Genomic DNA, 21,469 nt, shown 5'->3' on the forward strand with positions numbered 1-21,469 from the left:
CTTCTGGGCGGGGGCTCCCCTGCCCTTCCTATTCCACCCAGCAGTGAGCATCCCTGCATGGGAGGGGACACCTAAAGGACAGGTGGGAGACAGAGGTTCAGAGGAAGAGGTCAAAAGAAGCCGAGCAAATCATGTGCAGGCTTACTGCTCTCAGGGCTTTTCTTAAATAAACTTACATACTCATCCAGCCACTTAGAGGGTTAGGTGTTGGCTCCATTTTAGAGACAAGTGAAGTAACTTGCCTAGGGCCCACCGCTAGGAAGTGGGGAAGCATGGACTTGCTCCCAGGCAGCCTGGGTAGAGGCCCTGCTATTCTCTGTGCCGCAGTGGGGTTACTCAAGGATGAGGTGATGCAGGAGCAGTCAAGAGGAAGGGGACCTGGGGGGTCTTTATGTCTATGGCTCCCACCTGGCCACAGAGCAAGCAAAGGTTTGGTATTAGACCTGGACGAGGGTCAGGGTATACGAATTTCAAAAGCTGCCCAAAGTGACTTAAGCTCCTGATGCAATCCTCACAGGTGGGAAAACTCAGGCTCAGGACAGGTCAGAGACTCACTCAGGTCCCTCAATAAGTCGGTGACAAGGGGAGGCCCCCTGGCTCCCGGTGTGGTGGCACTGAGAGCCTGGGGGGACTGGCTCTCAACAGGAGAAAAGTGACAAGGGCTCAGGCCTCTGCTCCCGGGGGGAAAACTCGGTGCAGAACCACATAGCCACCAACCTCTGGGCCCTGGTGTGGACCTGCGCCCAGTGCAGGAAGAGCTGACTGGTTCTGCGGGACCCAGTGAGCTTCAGCTACTATACCAAAACCAGGAATTGCTCATTGTCCATGTGCATGGGCCTCCCCGGCGGTTTACATGGTAAAGAATCTGCCTTCAATGCAAGAGACCTAGGTTCGATCCCTGGGTCAGGAAGATCCCCTGGAGAAGGGAATGTCCACCCTCTCCAGTATTCTTGCCTGGAGAATTCCATGGACAGAGGAGCCTGGTGGGCTATAGTCCACAGGGTTGCAAAGAGTCAGACATGACTGAGCGACTAACACTTGCACTTTTTCACACAGTGCAGGAGTCTGAGCTTCCGGTTTGAGGGACTTGTCCCAGGCCTGCAGCTAGGACACGGAAAGACTGCAGCGGAAACTGAAGTCCAGCTGACACTGGCAGGCCATACGAGCCCCTGTCAATCACCTCTGAGAAGCAGGCAGTTGTTCAGGTAGGGGAAGGAGAGCGTGGAGGCATGAGAGCATCACGTGTGCAGCAGATAGAAAGCCTGGGGCTGCAGGTATTAAAGAATCGGCCTGGTCAGACTCAGCGAAAAAATAAACAGGCACAAACTCCCAAGTGGAGGCATGTTCTGCTAATAAACAGTTGGTTCCAGCTTTGCATGTTTGGTTTAGGCCACATCCCCTGGGTTGGGGTTGTGAAGGGTTGGATTTCACACCCTTTACTCTGGGCCTCCTGAGCCACAGAGAACAGGGGCAGCTCCTTGGACCCCCACACCTGGGGCCTGCCCATAGCAGAGGTCCTGTGAACTCCCTGGTTCTCAGGGGAAAAAGAGAATCCCAGAGAATTAGAACTGAGAGGGGGTGGGAGATGCCCCACTCCTAGTGAGTAGAGACCCAACAGGGTCAGGAACCTGCCGATGGCCAGTTGGTGAGGTAGGAGCAGGGGTGGAGCTGAGGTGGGCCTGGAGTCCGGGCCACGACGTTTCTATCAAGCTCAGCCCTCTAGGTGGGGGGTGGGTGGGTGCAGACAGTGGGCTGCAGGCTGAGACTTGGAGGTGGAGAGAGGCTGCCATGGCAGGGGGCAGGCTGGGAACAGAGACTGCTGGCACCTCGCCAGCTACAGATAATTCCCCGCCACAAACAGCCCAGCGGGGGGCTTTGGCTTCGGCTTGGCTGGGCGGCCTTGGCCGGTGTGGAAGGAAGGGCGTCACCGTGTCCCTGCCGCCTCCGTGTGTCCAGGACGGTCACCTCCCTCCTGGTGCACACCCCCTCTCTGAGATGCACACCCTGTTCACATGCCCATGTACTGGGACACATGGCGGAGAGGAGGCTGAGGGTGACGGGGGCAGCAGATGGCAGCTCAGAGTCTAGGAAGCAGAGAGGGCAGGCGGCGGGAGGAGCGCTGGCCTGAATATCCCTGGATTCGCGCCACCAGGATAGCCCACCCTGGGCCTCCAGCTATTCAGTCCTGCAGCTTAACCTGGGCCGATGGGCCCTTCTTGCCTCTCATCAGCTTCCAACTCTCTGATGTTAAACGGACCCACTGGGGAACCAAGGCCCCCTCCTAGACAACTATGCCAGGCGCAGCTGGTTAACCAGCTCTCCTTGTTTCTCTCTGCTTAACCAACTCCCCCAGGCCACCCAGGAAGCAGCCACTATGAGGCCTCCAGTGCAGATGGCAGTGGATGAGATGATTCTTACAGTCCCTCCCAGCCCAAGAAGCTGCTGTTCTCCCAGGCAGCCAAGTCCTCCCAACTGGCCAGTTGACCTACATCTCTCCTGCTGCTATTTCAGCAGTTGCCCTCTTGTCCTGTCCTTGGTGGAGGAGGAGGAGGAGGAAAGCTGCTGATGGTCCCTTCTACTTAGCTGTTCCCTGTGCGGGGATCATGGGCTTGGGAGGGGAAGTGGGGTGCTCATTTCAGGGCCAGGTCTGGGCAGAACACTTTATATCAGCCTGCGTACCTCTGAGAGGTAGGCTCATCATCCCCATTTCAGAGACCAGAGATCTAAAGCTCAGAGCATAAGACCCATACCAGGAACCCTGGCTAGTGGGTCACAGGACTAGTGGTCTGACTCCATTTTTCTCCATCACTCCACAGCATCCAATCCAATCACAGGCACAGGAAGAAGGCAGAAGGGAAAGCAGCCCAAGGAACCTGAGCCCTAGGGCTAAGTTCTGGAAATGGACCCTAAATAGTCCAGCTACCCTCCATCAACCTGCCTGGAATCCACCCACAAAGCCAGCTACACTCCCACCAACCCTCACCAGGCATCAAGGAGCTTGAGGGCCACAAGTCCCCTTCCCCCAGGCCAGGACTGGCCCTGAGCCCAGCTCCAGGGAGAAGAAAACTGCTCAGAGTGCTGGTTACAGTGTAGGCGGAGTATGGACCAATGGGTGAAGGGGAGATGAAGTTCAGAGAGGGAGAGCCCCTCACCCAGGGTCACACAGCAAGTTAGGGGCAGGGGCAGAATCACTTTCATAATGCTGTGGAGGAGATAGATTCTACAAACATCCTGAGAAAAATGAAGACTGGTTGTGTTCCCTCTTGTGTTCTCTGGTGGGGGTGTTCTCGTTGGGGCCAGAATACAGTTGGTCTTTCTCCTCACTTTGCTTTGTGTGGCCTGGATCTGGCTGCTTTGTCTGCCCCCTGGGACTGGGGTGAGGTGGCCCTGTGCTCACGGGAAAGGGAGGTCCTGTGGACTGCCCGCCTGGCTGGGAGGGGCCGCAGCGAGTCGGGGTGTCGTGAGATAGGAAACTGTCTCCTTGAGGGAGAGCGGCAAGGTGAGGAGGAAAACACACGCTCAGCCCTGTCTTTCCCAGGGCTTTCTTCTTCTTAGGAGAAGAACCAGAAAAGGGCACAAAGGTGTAATCCTGATATTTACCCCAGCACTGTGTAGACAGGAAAAAAAGATAGAACCAACTAAATACAAGTGTATCCATAGGAGACTATATCGTTAAATCAGGGAAGATTCATGCAGCGGAATGCTATCTAGCCCTTTAAAACGATGATCGGCATCTACTGTGCCGGACACAGAAAGATGCACATGTTGTAGGGAGAAAACAACTGGCATAACACATGCTCATTTTGCTAAAAAAAAAAAAAAAAAAAACAAACCCAGCACATGAACTCGCATGCAGAGAATACAAGAACATCTCTGGGAGGACAGGCAGCTCCCACAGTGGTATAACCACATGGGAAACTCCTGCCTTCCTCTTTGCACTTTTCTGAATTGTCTGGGTGTTTTCACTTTTTTTAAACAAGTATGAAACTATCTTTATATAATCAGAAAAACTTTCTTCCATTGGAAAAAATAAATGAAATTAACTGAAGTGAGTTTTGGCTTGAGCACCACCAGTAACAGGCTGTGTAGCCCCAGGCAAGCCCCGCACCCTCCCTGAGCCTCAGTTTCCTCAAGAAAATGGGGATGATAATGAACTTCTGCACCACCTTCCCCACAGAGCAGCTGTGAGGCACAAACTGGAAAAAGCCATATTGTGGTTCTAACAGGCTGAGAGGGCCAGAAACTGAATCATCTGCGGAGTGGCTGGTGTAAAGTCCCTTGTGGAACTCAGAGCCAGTGACCAGAGGAGGGTGGTGGCCACATGACCATTCCCGTGGACTCCCAGACTGGCAGACCTCAGGGAGGCTTTGGGCTGCCATATCCAAGGGGCGGGTGTGTGGAGGCTGAGAGGGATCATGGGAATTGTGTGGACCTAGGAGCCCCATGGCCCTGCTTCTCCGGGTGACTCTTCCAGTCACTAGAGGGTATTGATAATAAGCTGGGCTCTGCACCCCCAAAGCACTTGGCTTGTGGGCACCTGCCAGGGACAGAGAGGTCCGACCTGGTGCAGGGGGATGGGTGAGGTCACAGTTGGGGCCCCTCCTGAGCCACTCCAGCCAAGGGGCTATTCCTGGGGCCTATGACATACACGGAGGAGCCAGGGCCACACGACTGGTGATGGAAACTGCTGCTTCGGGCTCAGCTCATGCCCAGGGGCACCAAGGGGCCAGAGCTGCTCAGGAGGAAGTCCATACGCCCACTGGCAGGGGTTGGCAAAGACAGATGCCTGGGGTACCCAGAAAGGAAGAGGGGCCACAGCACACCCCCACATCACTCCCACTGCAGCTGTGACTGGGATGTGTGAACATGTATCTCCTCCCTTACCTGCGTCACACTGTAGCTAGACAGGCATGGCCCAGCCTGTCGCTGACCGACCAACCCACCCAGGGCAAGTGACTTGGCTCCTCAGAGCCTTGGCCTCAGGTGACCCAGCTCACAAGAGAGGACCTGACTATGGTCCCTAAAGGACAACCAGCTCCCTTTTCCGGCCTCAAGGACCCCTCAGGGGCTTCTCAGAGGCCCCTGGGTCCCCCTCACCTGACTGATACTAGCTTCCCACTCTCAAAGGTGGGGGGCATTTCCTCAGTCCATTCATTCATTCACATACCACTCCTCAAACACCTCGGCTCTGGGCCAGGCCCTGTGGTCCCCCACCTCAGATACTCCCCAGCAACCACAAGATCCTACAATGGGCTATGACAAGGGTCTGCAAAGCCATGGCATCCAAATATAGGAGAGGTTAGATCACACCAGGAAGACAGGGAAGGCTTCGTGGCAGAGGTAATGAGCTAGGTTTTGAAGGATTAGTAGGAGACAGGGCAGGACAATCCAAGCAGAAGGAAAGTATTTAGGAAGACCCACAGTCGACGAATTGCGTGGGAGCCAGAGAACCAAGAGCTTTCCTGGTAGCTCAGCTGGTAAAGAATCTGTCTGCAGTGCAGGAAACCCTGGTTCAATTCCTGGGTCAGGGAGATCCCCTGGAGAAGAGATAGGCTACTCATCCCAGTATTCTTGGGCTTCCCTGGTGGCTCAGATGGTAAAGAATCTGCCTGCAATGCAGGAGATTTGGGTTCAATCCCTGGGTTGGGAAGATCCCCTGGAGGAGGGAATGGCCACCCACTCCAGTATTCTTGCCTGGAGAATCCCCGTGGACAGAGGAGCCTGGCGGGCTACAGTCCTTGGGGTCGCAGAGTCAGACACGACTGAGCAACTAAGCACAGCACAGCACAGAGAGCCAAAGTCAACATTTTGGATGGCTTGGGTTCTTGGCCTTTTCTGGAGGAAAGACGGTGAATTGGAAATGACACTCTTTGAGGTTACCTGCATCAGTGACATATCGCTGGGGCCCTAGTTTCCCTATCTGTATAACGAGAACAGTAACCACCATCCCCAGGCAATGGCCAAGGAATACCCTTGGAAACTATGGAGGTTCACATTCATGGGGGGCTATGTGAGGAGAGGACCTTACGTTGGGGCTCTGTGCTGTCTCCAGAGAAGAGGGTCCCTCCCAGACAGAAATCTGTAGTCCAAGGAGGCATCACTGGACCCTGCAAGCCCTCACCCACTTCTTCCACACCCTCTGAGCCCCAGGCCCTCTGACCTCTACAGGGTAATCAGAGCTTGGAAAGGAAGGGTCTGAGGAAAAGTCCAGGCTCCAGAGTGGACAGGCCTGGGTCAAGTCCCAGCTCTAGCACTCAAACATCATGACACTGGCCAAGTCACTTCTCTTTGAGCCACGGTTTCATCATCTTTGAAAAGGCAATAATAAAACAGCCCTCAAAGGGTTGTGAGTAGCAAAGCTACTGAATGCAGACTTCCAACATGATACTAAGCACGGGGTAAATAGCCTGTATTGATTGTTAGTAATTCCCTCGAGCGAGCTATTTTGGCATATTCCTTGCTCAGCACAAGGTTGGCAGGACAACTTGGAGAAGAAGGATCTGGGACCAAAGGAAGAACAGGGACAGATTATGGGAGCTCAGGGACCAGGGAGCAAGAGGACAAGAGGTCAGGGAGGGCCACCTGGGGGAAGTGGCATCTCCACCAGACCTTCAAAGACTGGGCTATCGGGGCATGTGGGCAGGTGTTATCAGTGCTGCTTAGATCCAGGGCCCTGAGACTTGGCTGCACGGCCCCCACAGCAGGGCCCCACACCCTCCCCTCAGCCCAGGGCTGGCTTCCTGGGGGTGGCACTGGCCTAGGGGTCTGACCTGGGCCAGAACACTTACTTCCATTTGCTTACAGCCCTGAAGGGCAGCACAAACAAATCGGTCCTCTCCTGCTCCATCAGCCCTCTGCTTCCTCCCTCTCTTCACCCTCTCCCTGGGAGCATCTCTCTGGCCTCACCTGCTGCTGCTATTTCCCCAAGGAGGGAAAGCTGTCAAGTCAGTTTCGTGCAGACAGCTGAGAGGACTGAGAGGCCTACTGCACTCAGAACCCTCAGCAGGCCTGAGTGAGCCCAGGGGGTTTCCGGAGGGGAACTTGGTCCCAGGAGAGCCCGCAGGAAGGCCCATGGGAGAGTCTTCAGCAAACGCTCCCGAGGCCTGCTGGGACCAAGCCATGGAGGCACCATCCTGGCCCTGGGGAAGGGAGAAGCTTGGGGTCTGCTGGGGGCCACAGGGCTTCCTCCGCTTTCCAGGCACAGAGAGCTCATAAACCAGCCTTGGGACAATCATCTTGCCTCAGGGAAGGCTTCCTCTGCCCCTCCCAGGGCCCCAGACACTCCACTGAGACCAACCAGGCTGGTTTGGTTCACTTCTTCTCTCAGGCCCTCCCTGGGTGACTTTCTCTATTTCCAGGTTCAGCTCAGGGCTGAATGGCCTTGGGGCTACCTCCACTGGGGCTCAGCAACCCTGCGGCTGGGGCAAGTCTCAGATGTGGGAGCCTTCAGACCTCTGGCTAAGCAAATAGGAGCAGGAGAAGTAGGGACATCTTGGCAGACAGATACGTAGAGTCTTCAGTGAACTCCTCCAGAGCAGACAGACCATTGCCATTCACTGGACACCTATTGCTTATCAGGCACATTATCTCACTGAATCCTCACAGCACCTCTGGGAGAGGGAGACTAATCCCACCTCCAAGGCCATTCAGCCAGAGGTCACAGTGGGGATAGAAAACCAAGAGTGTCTAATTGAGGGCCACATTGAGTTATTCCAACACCAAGTCTCTAACTCCCCGCTCTTGACTCACGTATCTCAGCCCAGGAGAGAGACGGTAGCAGGGGAGGCTTTCTGAAGGAGGTGAAACCTGCACTAACAATTCGAGGATGACAAGGAGGAGGAGGAGGCTGCCAGATGAGGCAGCAGAAAGCGTCCCACACAGATGTGTGCAAAGGCCTCGCCGTGAGAAGCAGCAGGAAAGCTAGAACGTGACAGAAGTCTGGGGTCACGGGTTCGTTCACAGGAAGAGCAGGAAGGGTTTGGAGGGCAGCGGCCATTAGGAGCTGATCACAGAGACCCAGATGCAGAGGCGTCTCAGCTGAACTTATGCTGTGGGGACATGGGAGCTTCAGGAGGACTCTGAATGGTGGAACCGGCAGCTCAGATGAGGAAACCGAGGTTCAGAGAGAGCAGCACTGTCTGGCAGATGACTCCATCCAAAAAAGGACACGAAGCTGGGCCTGGGGTCAGGGGTGTTAGAATGGCTTAGGTCAGGTGGCACACCGAATACCAAATGCAATGTGGAGCCCCAGCTGGAAGTGGTGGCCAAGCTTTAATTATTTACGAGGCCACTGCCCAGCAGGCCTCAGCGCTCCTGCAGCCAGGCCTCGCCCAGCCAATGAGCTCTTGGCCAGGGGAGACCTCACTGCAGCCACTGCTTGTTAAACTTGAAGTGGAGGGGTGATGAAGGCTAGGAGAACAGGGCAGCCTAAAAGAGCCTGAATAGGGAGAGAAAACTGAACATACAACCGGGCCACCTGTCTACACAGCCCATCCACACAGAGAAGCTGGAGGGGGATGTGAGGGAGAGGCTGATGTCCCCTCAAAATGAGGAAACAGAGGCCTGGGAGGACTTGCCTGAAGTTACCAGCTAGTGCTTGACGTGGCACACATTCCATAGTCGGGTGCCTGCATTCAAACCCAGCAGCTTCAGTTTTACCGAAAAATCATACCCCCTTGAGAGTGTTCCTTAACCCCTCTGTGCCTTTGTAAAACGAGGATGTGCGCAGGGACTTCATAGAGTCACCCCGTTTTGTAGAATCCCAGCACAGCTCCTGGTCCACAGCAAGGGCTCAGTAAATGTGCACTGTTCTTGCTGTTGCTGCTCTGGGAGCAAAGGGCTGGCTGGAGACCAGAAACCCTGTCTCTGCCCCAGACACTAAGGAGCAACAGGAAACTGAGGCCAATACGCCGGCTGGTCTATGTGGCCCAGGTGCAGCCAGGAACCCCACCCCTTCCCTTGGCTGGGCCGCCCCTGAGCTTCCAGCCCCTTCCTCCACTTTGAAGGCCCTTTGAGTTGAGAACTGACGCCCCATGAGCCTTTCCCTTTCCCATCCTGCCAGCTCTATTCAAAAAGCCAAGTCCCATCCATTGTGGGTTAAGTTTCAGCACTTAGAAGGTCCAGTTCCAGCTCCAACCATGAGGAGCTGTGTGACTTTGGGGGCATCATGTCACCTCTCTGAACTCCAGTTCTTCCTCTATAATGTGGGGCCCGTATCATTTATTTCTAATCGCTAAGTCCTAATGAAAGTGAAAGTGTTAGTCACTCAGTCGTGTCTGACTCTGCGGCTCTATGGACTGTAGCCTGCCAGGCTCCTCTGTCCATGGGATTCTCCAGGCAAGAATACAGGAGTGGGTTAGCATTCTCTTCTCCAGGGTATCTTCCCGACCCAGGGATTGAATCCAGGTCTCCTGCATTGCAGGCAGATTCTTTACCACCTGAGCCACCAGGAAGGCATCAAGTCCTGAGGGAATGCCATTAATTACCATCTTTCAAGGCCTGGCTCAGCTGTCTCTTCCTCCAGAAAGCCCTCCTTGGCTTCCTCCAAAGACAAGCTCCCTCCCCCCAACCTCCATCATCTCACGGAATTCATGGTCCGCATTCTAGCCCCTTTGGGAGCTTGAACTCATTTTGCTGCACACAGACTTCACTTACAAATTGCAATCCCCAGTTTACAAGCTAAGAGGTACAGAGGGGGAGTGGCTGAGGCCCTCTCACAGGGCGGAAGGGGCAGAATGATTAAATATACGGCAGGGAGGATAGTTCCAAGCAGAGCAGTTTGGGCAGGTGGCCCAGAATGGAGGGAGCTTCCCAAATGGGGAAGGAAGAGGTGGCAAAATACCGGTTTCCAACACCTGGCCCCATAGAGCCACTGAAGCTTGCAGCCCTTTCTTCACTACTTCTCACTGTGACCCTAGGAGTCCCTTTCTAAAGACCTTGGTGGTGTGAACTCACATCCATTCCCTTCTCTTCACCAGCCCCATGTGAAGACTCTCTATGTGTACAATCTGTAGTAAAGGAATGGCTACCCTCATTTGGCAGATGATGAAACAAGTCTAGCAAAGTCCAGTGCGTAGGATCAATACTCGATACTAACAGCCAAGCCCTCAATGTCAGTTGTTTTTGTTCACTACCCTTAGTGAACAACAACAACAACAACAAAACCCTTAGTGAACCCTTTTGTTCACTAACCCTTTTGTTCACTAACCTCTGACCCCACCCCAGCCATCTCAGAATGAAAGCAGGAGCCCATCAGATTGGCCCTCACCCCGCCACCAGCTACTTCCCTCTCATCTTGCCCAGAGCCTTGCATGGACATGAGAAGCACTGGGATCCCCCTCCTGGGTCCTTCCTCACCACACTCCCACCACCACCACAGACAATGCCCCTGAGCTAGCAGGCAGGCGGGCACCCTGGCCAAGTCCTGTCACTCTCAGCTGTGTGGCCTTGGGCAAATCACTCAACTTGTCGGAGCCAGAATTCTTACCAACAAGTGAGAATGACAAGGAACACTTTTGCTCTTCACAGCCATCCTCACAAAACTGTTGCTATGCAGACTCAGGGAGATAAAGTAAAACCAGCCCAGAAATGTAGTGTCTATTTCCCCACCCCATCCTCAGCACTCCTCCTAAAAGGAACCACAGAAGAACAACTCCCAGCGAGGAGATTCGCTGTCATTTTACCCTCACCTAGGCATTTTCAGAATTTCAACAGAACTGGGAAATGGTCAGGATCATAATTAGGCTAAGAACTCTGGAGTCAGATGCTTAAATTTAAGCTCCTACTTAACAGCTCAATAGCTGTGGGGTAAGTAACTTAATCTCTCTCCAGTGCCTCTTTTTTTGTGTGGGTTTTTTTTTTTTTTTTTTTGGGTCTGTAAAATAGGACTGTTCTGAAGATTAAAGGAATTTATATAAGACACAGTGGTGGACTTGACACAGTGGTAGACTTCCCACAGTGGTGGACACACAGCTAACAGCACATGTTAGTCGCATCCCTTTAAATGACATTTCTAGAACTGGTCCTCAAAAACAGGGCAGGAATCATTAGCCCAAGTGGTCAGGAGAGGAAAGACGGGAGGGAAAGATGTACCCATGTCACACAGCCAAATCTGGGATCAGTTCAGTTCAGTTTGGTCGCTCAGTTGTGTTCACCTCTTTGCAGTCCCAAGGGCTGCAGCACACCAGGCTTCCCTGTCCATTACCAACTCCAGGAGCTTGCTCAAACTCATGTTCATCGAGTTGAGTCAGTGATGGTCTGAGAGTGAACCTGGAGGCTGACTGGCTGGCAAACCAAGGAAAATCAAAACAAAAACAAAAACTAGAACTCAACAGACAATGCCAGCCCAGGTGGTCCCCCTACCCCTTGCCACTGTGTGGAGCTGTGGGCCAGTTGCCCTCATCCCGCAGAAGCCGTGCTCCCTGGCCTGGGCAGGGTGGGGGTGGGGGGTTGTGGGAGGTCGGGGAGGATTGTAGGGGGTGAGGGGGGGGGTTGTAGGGGGTTGGGGGGTGGGTCTGCTCTCCAAAGTGCCCCAGTGCCTGGCAGACGGCAGGCGCTCAGTAACAATGGATGAATGACTACCTGTGTCTGTGTTTATAGAGTCGTTTTTCTGTTCCTGGAACTACATTCCTTCCACAGTGACAACTGCTTGCTAACTCGCTTCAGGTTCCGCAGACATCAGAAACCGCGCGCATTTCAAGAAAGAACTTCCAAAGCTGCTGCGCCCGGGTGCCGGCGAACACCATAGTCAGCAGAGGCGGTGCGCCACCTCATGTAGCCCGCGGTTCACGCACGGCCTTGGGGTCCTCACGCCCCTTCCAGGAAACAAACTCTTCCTTCTGGTCCGCTTCTTCCTGCTCTGCCATGACTCACTCCTGGGCCTGGCTGGCAGGAGACCGCAGTCGGCCAACCAGGGTGGCACAAGAAAGGTTTTCACCGTGACTAGGCAGAAAAGCAGCGGGCGCCAGCGCCCGCCCTGCACCTACTACCCAGGGGATGAGCGGGGGTGTGGCCAGGGCAGGGCCCCACCGCCCGGAGCGCCAGAAAACTGCACACCCGTTCGCTCCACGATTGGCCCGCTCAGACCACAGAGACCTATGGGGTGGTCCTCCCACAGCCAATCAGGGGCCCCGGGGAGCCCATTCATTCACACAACGCGGCAGGAAAAGAAGCAACGCTAGGCCCAGAGTTGCGTGGAACTTTGAAACACGAGCGCGTTCTGTGGTGCCGAGGCTAGAGTTCCGGAGGGCCCGATCGCAGAAAGGTAGGCGCGCGTAGGGGCTGTCGCTTCGCCGCCTACAGATCCTTCCCAGCAATCTGGGCGTGGCGCACCATCCTCCCCGGCCCCGCAGTGCCGGGTTCCGCTCCGGCCCCAGCGGGACCCGCGGGCCGCCGGGAACCGGCCGGGTTCCTAAGTGCCCAGAAGGAAGCGGCTCCCGGGCGGACTCCTGGCGGCAGCCTCCGGCAGTAAAAGCCCAAACAGGTGGCCCCGCGGAGGCTGCAGCCACGTGGGCGCTGAGCAAAGCGTCCCCCCACCGTTCCCTCCTTCCCCGGCCAACCACTCACGGCAGTCGTCCTCGTCACTGTTATCGGAGCAGTCGTCGTCCTCGTCGCACCTCCACACGGAGGGGATGCAGCGCTCGTTCCGGCACCGGAACTGGTTCTCTTCGCACTCCTTGACCGACCCTGCGCGGGGGGAGAGGAGGCGTGAACCGGATCCCCAGAGCATAGCGGTCCCGGCCGCGGGGAGGGGTCTACTGAGTGCAGGATAGGGGGCGACGCTGAAGCCAAAGCCTTGGAGGCCTCTGGCACCCTCGACCAGGAAGGAGGGCAGGATGATAAGAGTTCCAGGGATGACGGGCTGCTCTGTGGCACGACGAGGCCAGGCACACACAGTCGGTGTCACACCATTTTGATACACTCCCCATTCAGAACACTCACCCGCCCACAAGGCCCATAATGAGAGATCCACACAGACAGCCCACAGGGAGCCCCCCGAACACGCCGCGACACGCGCACTAGGCGCTGCGGGCACATCCCCCTCGCACGCAGCCCCTCTTTCTCTGCAACACGCAGGGGTCGCCGGAAACGCATTGTCAGCCGGGGTAGTCTCCTGGCTCTGCTCATCGCCGCCGCGAAGCGCGCGTGTCAAATTAACCCCAACGGCGAGAATCACACAGCCCTCGCGAAACCATCAGTGACCAACCCAGCAAAGTTCCTGGCCCCCACGGCGCCCATCCCCCAAGAACGGGTGCCGGGGGACAGAGCCCACTACACAAGAGAGCCGCGAGGGTGGGGGTCGAGGGCGAATTAACGGAGACCTGGGTCCGCAGGAGTAGATCCCGCACAGGCGCCCCCCTGTCTGGCCCGGGCTCAGGGACCCCGGCGCAACCCGCCGGTCGGCCGCCGGGCAGTGCTTTGTCGGCCGCTCCAGCGGCTCAAAGCCGGGCCGGGCATCGGCCTCACGCACCTTGGCCGCCGCTCAGTGGATCCGCTGCCGCCGCCGCGAGATGCTGGAGCTGCAGCAGCAGCAGCAGCGCCAGCGGCCGGAGCGCGCCCCGCTCGGGGCGGCCCATGGCGGGCCCCGGGCTCCGGCCGCCGCGCCCCGCGCACCCTGTGCCGCCGCCTCGCCTCAGCCCACCGAGTCCTTGCCGCGGCGCCGGGGCTGCCGCTGCCCCCGCCGCCGCCGCCGCCGCTGCCGCCCGCCCCGGCTCCTCGGCTGCATTTCAAGCAGGTTTCGTGACGCTCGGCGGCGGGGCGGGCTCAGGCTGGGCGCGCGGCCCCGGGCCTGGGCTGCTGCCGCCGGCGCGCGCGCCCCCTCCCGCTGCCGTCTCCGCCCCACGCTCCTCCCTCTGACGCCTCCTCTCCCTCCTCCCTCCAGCTCTTGGTCTGCTTCTCGGTTGGTACATTCTCAGTGACCCTACTCAGGGTCTCCCTCGTGCTGGCCGTTGCAGACGCTGGGATGAGCCAGGCAAGACCTCTACCCGCAGAGGTAGCAGATGGCCTAAGGGAAGCAGCACAGGCTGCCTGGAGGAGGTGACAGGACGATAGGAGGCTGAGGAATGCCAAGGAGTGAACCTGGGCGGGAGGGGGGACAATGTTCCCTGGTGCACAGGCCTGTGAACGCGCACATGGAGTAGGGATGATAGTGGGTAGGGCTGGGGTACCAGGATTCATGTGATCTGGGAGAAACCCGGGGAGCAAGAGTAGACCTCTGCACCTCTCCAAGGCTCCAGCCCAGACATCACACATCCTTGTAGCTGGTTAACGTGCCCATGCTGCATTCTCACAAGAATGCAGTTTGTGAGGCCAAGGATGAGAGGCAGGTGGCTTGGGCCTGGTGCACAGACTTGATTCATTCATTCTCACTGGGTCATCCTGTTGGGCCAGGCAGACATCAGGGGACCAGCAGGGACAACGGGGTTGTGTTCACTGTGATAGTGAAAGGCAGAGACTGTGGGGCCCCCCAGAAGGGATGTCTCATCCCTGCTAATGGAGGACTCACACCCAGGGCTGCTGTCCTCCCTGCTGGCATGAGTAAGACCCCTCCTCTGAAGTCTCAGCCCCACTTCACTCAGTCCAGGGTGCAGGTGACTGGATTTAAGTTACTTACTGGTAAGCAAGCCCCAACCAGCACAGCCTTTTTGGACAAAGAGTTTTGAGTGCACTGGCCACTAAAAGAACCAGACTTGAAGGTGGTTAGGCCCAGTGTGGGTCCACCTTCCCCTCCTTTCTTGCTGTCTCACCTCCATGGCAGGAATATAGAAGAAAGGGCCTCAGGAGTTGTTAGCCTCAGGCCTAGAAGTCACTGTCTCATCAGCAGTCCTATTACTGAGCTGTGTGTCTTCCCACAAAGAGCAGCCCATTGGCAGTGTTTGTGGCCACCCCATGAGAGAGGGTTGCAGACCCCAGGGAGCCCAGCAGGTGCTGCTGCCGTCACCTCTTCTATCTTTTGTTCATTCAGTCATCCAACAAACGCATTCCAGCCTTGCTCTAGGAGTACCAAGGTGAATCAGACACTCTACCAGCTTCACTGGTGGGGAGACAGACCACCAGCCGACACACGATAAAATGCAGGCATACTTTCAGCACAAAATTATGGAGCACCTACTATGCGCCTGACATTGCCCAGGGATACAGTATGGAAACAGATGACATTCCTCCTTTCTCTCCTGCACCTTAAATCTTAGTCGAGAGAGAGACACACACAAAAACAAGAAAACAGAAACAAACAAAAAAAATGATCGTAATTTCAGATCATCATAACTTCTATAGAAAAAATAAAGTAGGATGATGTGAGAGTAATATGAGGTAACTTTAGAGAGGTGATCAGAGAAGGCATCTCTGAGGAAGTGACATTTCACTGAATGGCCAAGGATGAAACCCCTGTAGATCGAATGTATCTTCCCAGAATTACATTAAAACCTAATCTTCAGTGTGAAGGTATTTGAAAGTGGTGTCTCTGGGAGTCAATTAGGATGTACATGAAATTAGTGCCCTTAGGAAAGAGGCTCCAGAGACATCTCTGGCCCCCTCTACCAAATGAGGACATAGCAAGAAGATAGTCATCTACGACACAGAAAGTGGGATCTCAAATCTGCGGGCATCTTGACCTTTCATTGCCTTGACCTTGAACTTCTCAGGCTCCCAACAAATGTCTGTTGTTTTCAGGCCACTCAATCCATGAGATTTTGTTATGGCATCCCCAGTGGACTGAGACAGAATCCAACCCTCGGAAGGTCAGCTGCAGAGGCATTCCTGGCCAGGAGAGCAGCAGACAGACTCCTCCAGGCGGGCTGGAATCTGAGGATAAGGAGAAGCTGGGTGAGCAAGTGAGGTCAGAGAGAGCAGCAAGGTTCTGATCACATGAGGGCTTTGTAGGCCTCGGCAAGAGGGTTGGATTTTGTTCCAAGCACAACGATGCCCAGTGTGACAGCGGGATGCGTAGGACTGGAGCCCCTCTTGCAGCCAAGACTGACCACTTCAGCTTAGCACCTCCTTCACTCTGTGGTCTCAGGAAAGTCATTCCCCATCTGTGAGCTTCAGTTGCTCATCTGTGAAGCAGAAATGGGGAATTTCATAGGCTCGTTTTAGTTTTCAGATTGTGTGGATTGAAGTTCAGAGGCAGCAAGGTAAAGAGATTAAAAGCATAGGCTCTGGGTTAGACTGCCTGGGTTTAAGTCTGTTCCTTCTCTTTCTAGCTACGTGATGTTGGGCAACTCACTTAACCTCTATGGCACGATTTCTTTACCTGTGAAATGGAAATGATGACTATCTCACAGGGTTGTGAGGATTGCGTTAAAGGAGATTATTTATGCAGAGCATGCAGTGTACAGTAGGCACATAATAGCTACTAGTTTAGTTGTGAAGTGAAAGTTGCTCAGTCGTGTCTGATTCTATGCATCCCCATGGACTATAGTCCATGGGATTCTCCAGGCCAGAATACTGGAGTGGGTAGCCGTTCCCTTCTCCAGGGGATCTTCCCAAACGAAGGGATCAAACCCAGGTCTCCCACATTGCAGGTGGATTCTTTACCAGTTGAGCCACCAGGGAAGCCCAACTAGTTTAGTTCAGTCAGTTCAGTCACTCAGTCGTGTCCAACTCTTTGCGACCCCATGGGCTGCAGCACGCCAGGCTTCCCTGTCCATCACCAACTACTGGAGCCTACTAAAACTCATGTCCATTGAGTCAGTGATGCCATCCAACCATCTCATCCTCTGTCATCCCTTCTCCCACCTTCAATCTTTCCTAGCATCAGGGTCTTTTCCAATGGGTCAGTTCTTCTCATCAGGTGGCCAGAGTATTGGAGTTTCAGCTTCAGCATCAGTCCTTCCAATGAATATTCAGGACTAGTTTCCTTTAGGATTGACTAGTTTGATCTCCTTGCAATCCAAGGAACTCTCAAGAATCTTCTCCAACACAATTATTCAAATATAATTCCTCATCAAAAACTTCTGATAACTTCCTAGCACTCAAAGAATAAAAACTGAGCCTTCCTTGACCTCCTCTCCAAGAGGGTCTTTACTCCTACTCTCTGACACACATCCAGCTGCCAAAGCGGGCAACTCATCTCTTGAAAAAGCCCCTACCAGAGGTTCTCCAGGCTCCTCTCAGCCCCCACCCAATCTGGCCCACTTCTCTCTCTCCCTAGTCAGCCTGTGACCTTCCCAAGGACAGGAACCAGCTCTCAGGCATGTCTGGGTTTCTGGCACAGGGCACATTTGATCCGTGTTTGTTTGTTCTTGCCTTTATTCATGATTTCTGTATCTTTAGGAGGACTATGTCATATTCACCCCTATTTTCAGAGGATAAGTACAAGCCTTGGTATACAACAAGCATTAGATAAATGATGTTTAAATCCTTCAAAAGATTAGAAAGAAAACCATGTCAAGTAATAATGATAGCTAATGCTTATTGTACACTTGCTGGGAGGGAGGTGTTTAGGCACTGTTTGTGTGTTTTAAATGCTTTAACTCATTTGGTCCCTACAGCATCTCTATGAAGCAGGTTTTATGTTGATCCCATTTTACAGATGAGCAAGGTAAAGGGTGGGGAGATCATACAGATAATAAATGACAGGGCTAACAGTTGAACCTAGAGGACAGATCTGGGAGTTTTTCAGGGCACCTAAGTTGGACTCCAAGGAGATCCAACCAGTCCATTCTGAAAGAGATCAGTCCTGGGTGTTCTTTGGAAGGACTGATGCTAAAGCTGAAACTCCAATACTTTGGCCACTTCATGCGAAGAGTTGACTCATTGGAAAAGACTCTGATGCTGGGAGGGATTGGGGGCAGGAGGAGAAGGGGACGACAGAGGATGAGATGGCTGGCTGGCATCACTGACTTGATGGAAATGAGTTTGAGTGAACTCTGGGAGTTGATGATGGACAGGGAGGGCTGGCATGCTGCAATTCATGGGGTCACAAAGAGTCAGACACGATTGAACTGAACTGAACTGAAGTTGGTTAATTCCCGTGAGGAACAAATGGAGAAAGCCAGCCGTTGCCATACACCAGACACCAAATGGACACTGAGCTTCTGGTACAATTTGTGCCCAAGTGGCTTCTTGTCCTCTCCTGTCCTCTCTCTCCATCCTGGGCAGACTCAAGCATACTGGCCTCACCCAGTCCTGGGTTTCCAAAGAAAACCCTCAAACCCAACCCCAAGTACAGTGAGTTTTCTGTGAAACAGAAACAGGTGACATTCCACCTGCTGTCAGCATGTCCCTCCCAAGTCCCTGCGTCCTGCCTTCAGAGCTATCAGAGGCCCAGTGGCCCACCCATTGCACATTCTACTCCCGCGCTCTGTCCCCTAAGACAGCCTCAGTCCTCTGCCAGGCTATAGTGTCTGCTGAGAATACCCTTGCCCTGGCTGACTTCTGTGCATACTTTGGGCCTCACCTCACAATCCTCCTCCTCTAGGAAACCCTCCAGCCTCCTCTAGAGAGGTTCCCCCCCCCCGCTTCTCTAGACTCCCACAAGACTGTGTGTCCCAGTCTCTCTGATCACACTGGGATATCATTGTTGGATTCCCCATCCAATGAGGAGTTGCTCAAGTCAGAAACGGGGTCGTCCTGGTCCTTGCTGTGTCCCCAGTGATGATTTGTTAAAGGGTAGTGCGATATGAATTCTCTCCAGGGCCAGGGCCAGAGAGCCTTCTGCATATGCACCTCCCCCAGCTGCTCCAGCTGGCTTTGTGCTAGGCAAGGAGCACAGATGGGCCAGACTTCATCCCTGTCCTTGAGGATCTTGGATCTAGGGGCAGACAGTGACAGTGCAGGCTGATAAGAGCCCAGAGAGGGGGTGCCCATGGCATCACATCCCCACCCTCAGATACCCAAGGCTGTGCCACCCATCCAGCCAGGGTCAGAGACCAGTGGCCCCGAGCTAATCACAGCTGAGCGGCAAGGGCAGCAGAACTCTCCCACTGTCCGCTGCCTTCACTTTACAGAAGTCTAGCCTAGTCTGTCATGTGTGCTAGAAATGAATTGCCATTTTCTCTTTGCCACTGTCCTTACATATTTATCTCTCTTTCCCGCCCCCTTCTCTTTTCTAGCAGAGTATCTTCATTTCCCATAATAGAAGAATTCTCATTTATTACATGAACTTTATACAGATCCAGACTGCCATGATTTAAATCATATGTTAGCTGTGTAACCTGGGACAAGTTACTTGAACTCTCTGTGCTGCATCCTCATCTACAACCTGAGGATGACAATGTTACCTAATAGTATTAATTACCTGCATAGCAAAATAACCTAAAACTTAGCAACGCAAAGCGACAACAAATATTTACTATCCCTTATGGTGTCTATGGGTCAGGAATGTGGAAACAACTTAGCTGGGTCGTGATGTTGGCCAGGCTCTAGTCTTCTGAAGGTTTAACTGGGGCTGGAGGGTCGTGTGCGCCTGGCAATTTCATGTTGGCTGTTGGCAGGATGACTCAGCGTTTCACCAGACAGACTTCTCCATAGGACTGCTTGAGTGTCCTTACAACATGGCAGCCAGCTCCCCACATCCAAGAGGGAGAAGGAGAAAACAAGGAGGAAGTCACAATGTCTTTTATGGCCCTAGTAGGGAGGTCACTCCATCATTCTGGCAATATCCTTTTGATTTCACAGGTCAGCCCTATTCCTTGTGGGAAGAGACTATGTAGAATAATGACAGTCAGGAGGCAAAAACCACTGGGCCATCTTGGAGACTAGCTGCCACATATCTCATAGGATTAGCAAGGATGAAATATGTTAATATAAGCAAAGTGTTCAGAAGGGTTTTCTGTATATAGTACATCTTATATATGTGTTTGTTGTTGCAATGATTGCTGTCCTTACATAGTAAGGACTCCATAAGGGTTATTTACAAATACCATAAACATTATTGCTATTATCTACAGAACCCTATTCATCATATAGAGGAAGACACCCAGGAACTGAGAGTATAAAAGCATTTCAGGGTTTCAAAACTGACCAGAGCAGAGCAAGACAAACCCAGCCTTGGTTTCTTGCCTCTTGGCTGTGTACCCCCAGGAGAGTCATATCTGCTTCCTTCACTGCCTTGCTGGAGGACACTGGGCAAGTCCCTTTTCCTCTCTGACCTTGGGGTTCCCATCCCTAACATGAGGGTTGGACTAGTTCAGTATTTCCTATGACAGATCAGTCACTCTCACCCACTGGGAGAGACCTTCTCCATTTCCACCTACCTCCTCTACTGTCATCCTAGAATTTTCCTTTAAGTCCTTTCACTTAATAATAAACTTCACTTCATCCTAAGCAATCCTAAGCAATAATCTCCATAAAATCACAGGTTTGATATGTTAATCGTATTTTCCAATACACATTAAAATAAATGTGTGCTTGTTCAAATAAGCAATACCCTTCCGTCCAGCCAGATGTGTCTTGCTTCTCTCGAGGCCACCAGCTCCTTGCCCCGCTTAATCTGAAGAGGATGGAGTACAGGAGCCCTGAACATTCTAGGTGACCGAGAGGCCACCCGGGTGCTGGTCACCTGAGTCAGAGGACCTGCTAGCAGAGACTCAGCAATTTTCCATTTGCTTTGTTTTGGTTTAGTTTTCATTTCTTTCTTTCTTATTAGAGTTTCACCTCCCATACTTTAAAGAATCAAATACTTCCGCACGCTTGTCATGAGAAACTTAAGTCGTTCACTCCCCACCTCTATTTCCTTCTCCCCAAAGGCAAACACTTTTCTGTTTCTGTTTCTTGACCTTTCAATTTCAGGCACTATCTTTTGACTTCCAGGAAGACAAGGATTTAGCTCTCTTATCACCACTACTACCACCCCCGGCCCCCAGAAACATAAACACATAGACATCCACACAGTCACTCTCTGAGTCAACCGTTACCCATCCTTCCAATATGATTGTGATTATTTAACTTTAAAAGGTGTTTAAATTTTTTTTAATTTTTAATTGTGGTAAGAAACACAAAATAACATAAAATTTACCATCATAACCACTTTTAAGTGTACAGTTCGGTGGCATTAATTACATCCACATCGTTGCATAACCATCACCCCCAGCCAGCTCCAGAACTCTTTTCATCTTGCAAACTGCAACTCTGTACCCATCAAATAACTCCCCATTCTCCTTTGTTCCCAGCTCCTGGCAACCACATTATAACTTCTGTCTCTATGAATGTGACTACTCTAGGTACCTCATGTAAGTGAAGTTGTACAGTATTTTCCCTTTTACAATTGGTTTATTTCACTAGCATAATGTCCCCAGTGTTCACCCACGTTGTAGTGTACTGCAGAATTTTCTTCCTTTTAAGGATGAATGCAAAGAAATAGACAAAAACAATAGAATGGGAAAGACTAGAGATCTCTTCAAGAAAGTTAGAGATACCAAGGGAACATTTCATGCAAAGGTGGGCACAACTAAGGACAGAAACAGGATGGACCTAACAGAAGCAGAAGATATTAAGAGGCAGTGGCCAGAGTGCACAGAACTGTACAAAA

General features: G+C 53.1%; 1 protein-coding gene across 22 annotated transcripts in view; it reads right to left on the reverse strand.

The window, feature by feature from the left end:
* Nucleotides 1–13,726, reverse strand: part of LRP8 (LDL receptor related protein 8) — an 81,550-nt gene extending 67,824 nt beyond the window's left edge. For all 22 annotated transcript variants that reach the window (XM_060409450.1, XM_060409451.1, XM_027970419.3 and 19 more), the window contains exons 1-2: nt 13,469–13,726; nt 12,565–12,684 (exon numbers count right to left, since the gene is read on the reverse strand). In XM_060409450.1, coding sequence (XP_060265433.1) covers nt 12,565–12,684; nt 13,469–13,574 — 226 coding nt within the window. In that variant the 5' untranslated portion in view covers nt 13,575–13,726. The remainder of the gene's footprint in view (nt 1–12,564; nt 12,685–13,468) is intronic.
* Between the last annotated feature and the right edge of the window lie 7,743 nt (nt 13,727–21,469).

This window comes from Ovis aries, chromosome 1 (assembly GCF_016772045.2).
Source record: "Ovis aries strain OAR_USU_Benz2616 breed Rambouillet chromosome 1, ARS-UI_Ramb_v3.0, whole genome shotgun sequence".
In the NCBI taxonomy this organism is placed as follows: domain Eukaryota; kingdom Metazoa; phylum Chordata; class Mammalia; order Artiodactyla; family Bovidae; genus Ovis; species Ovis aries.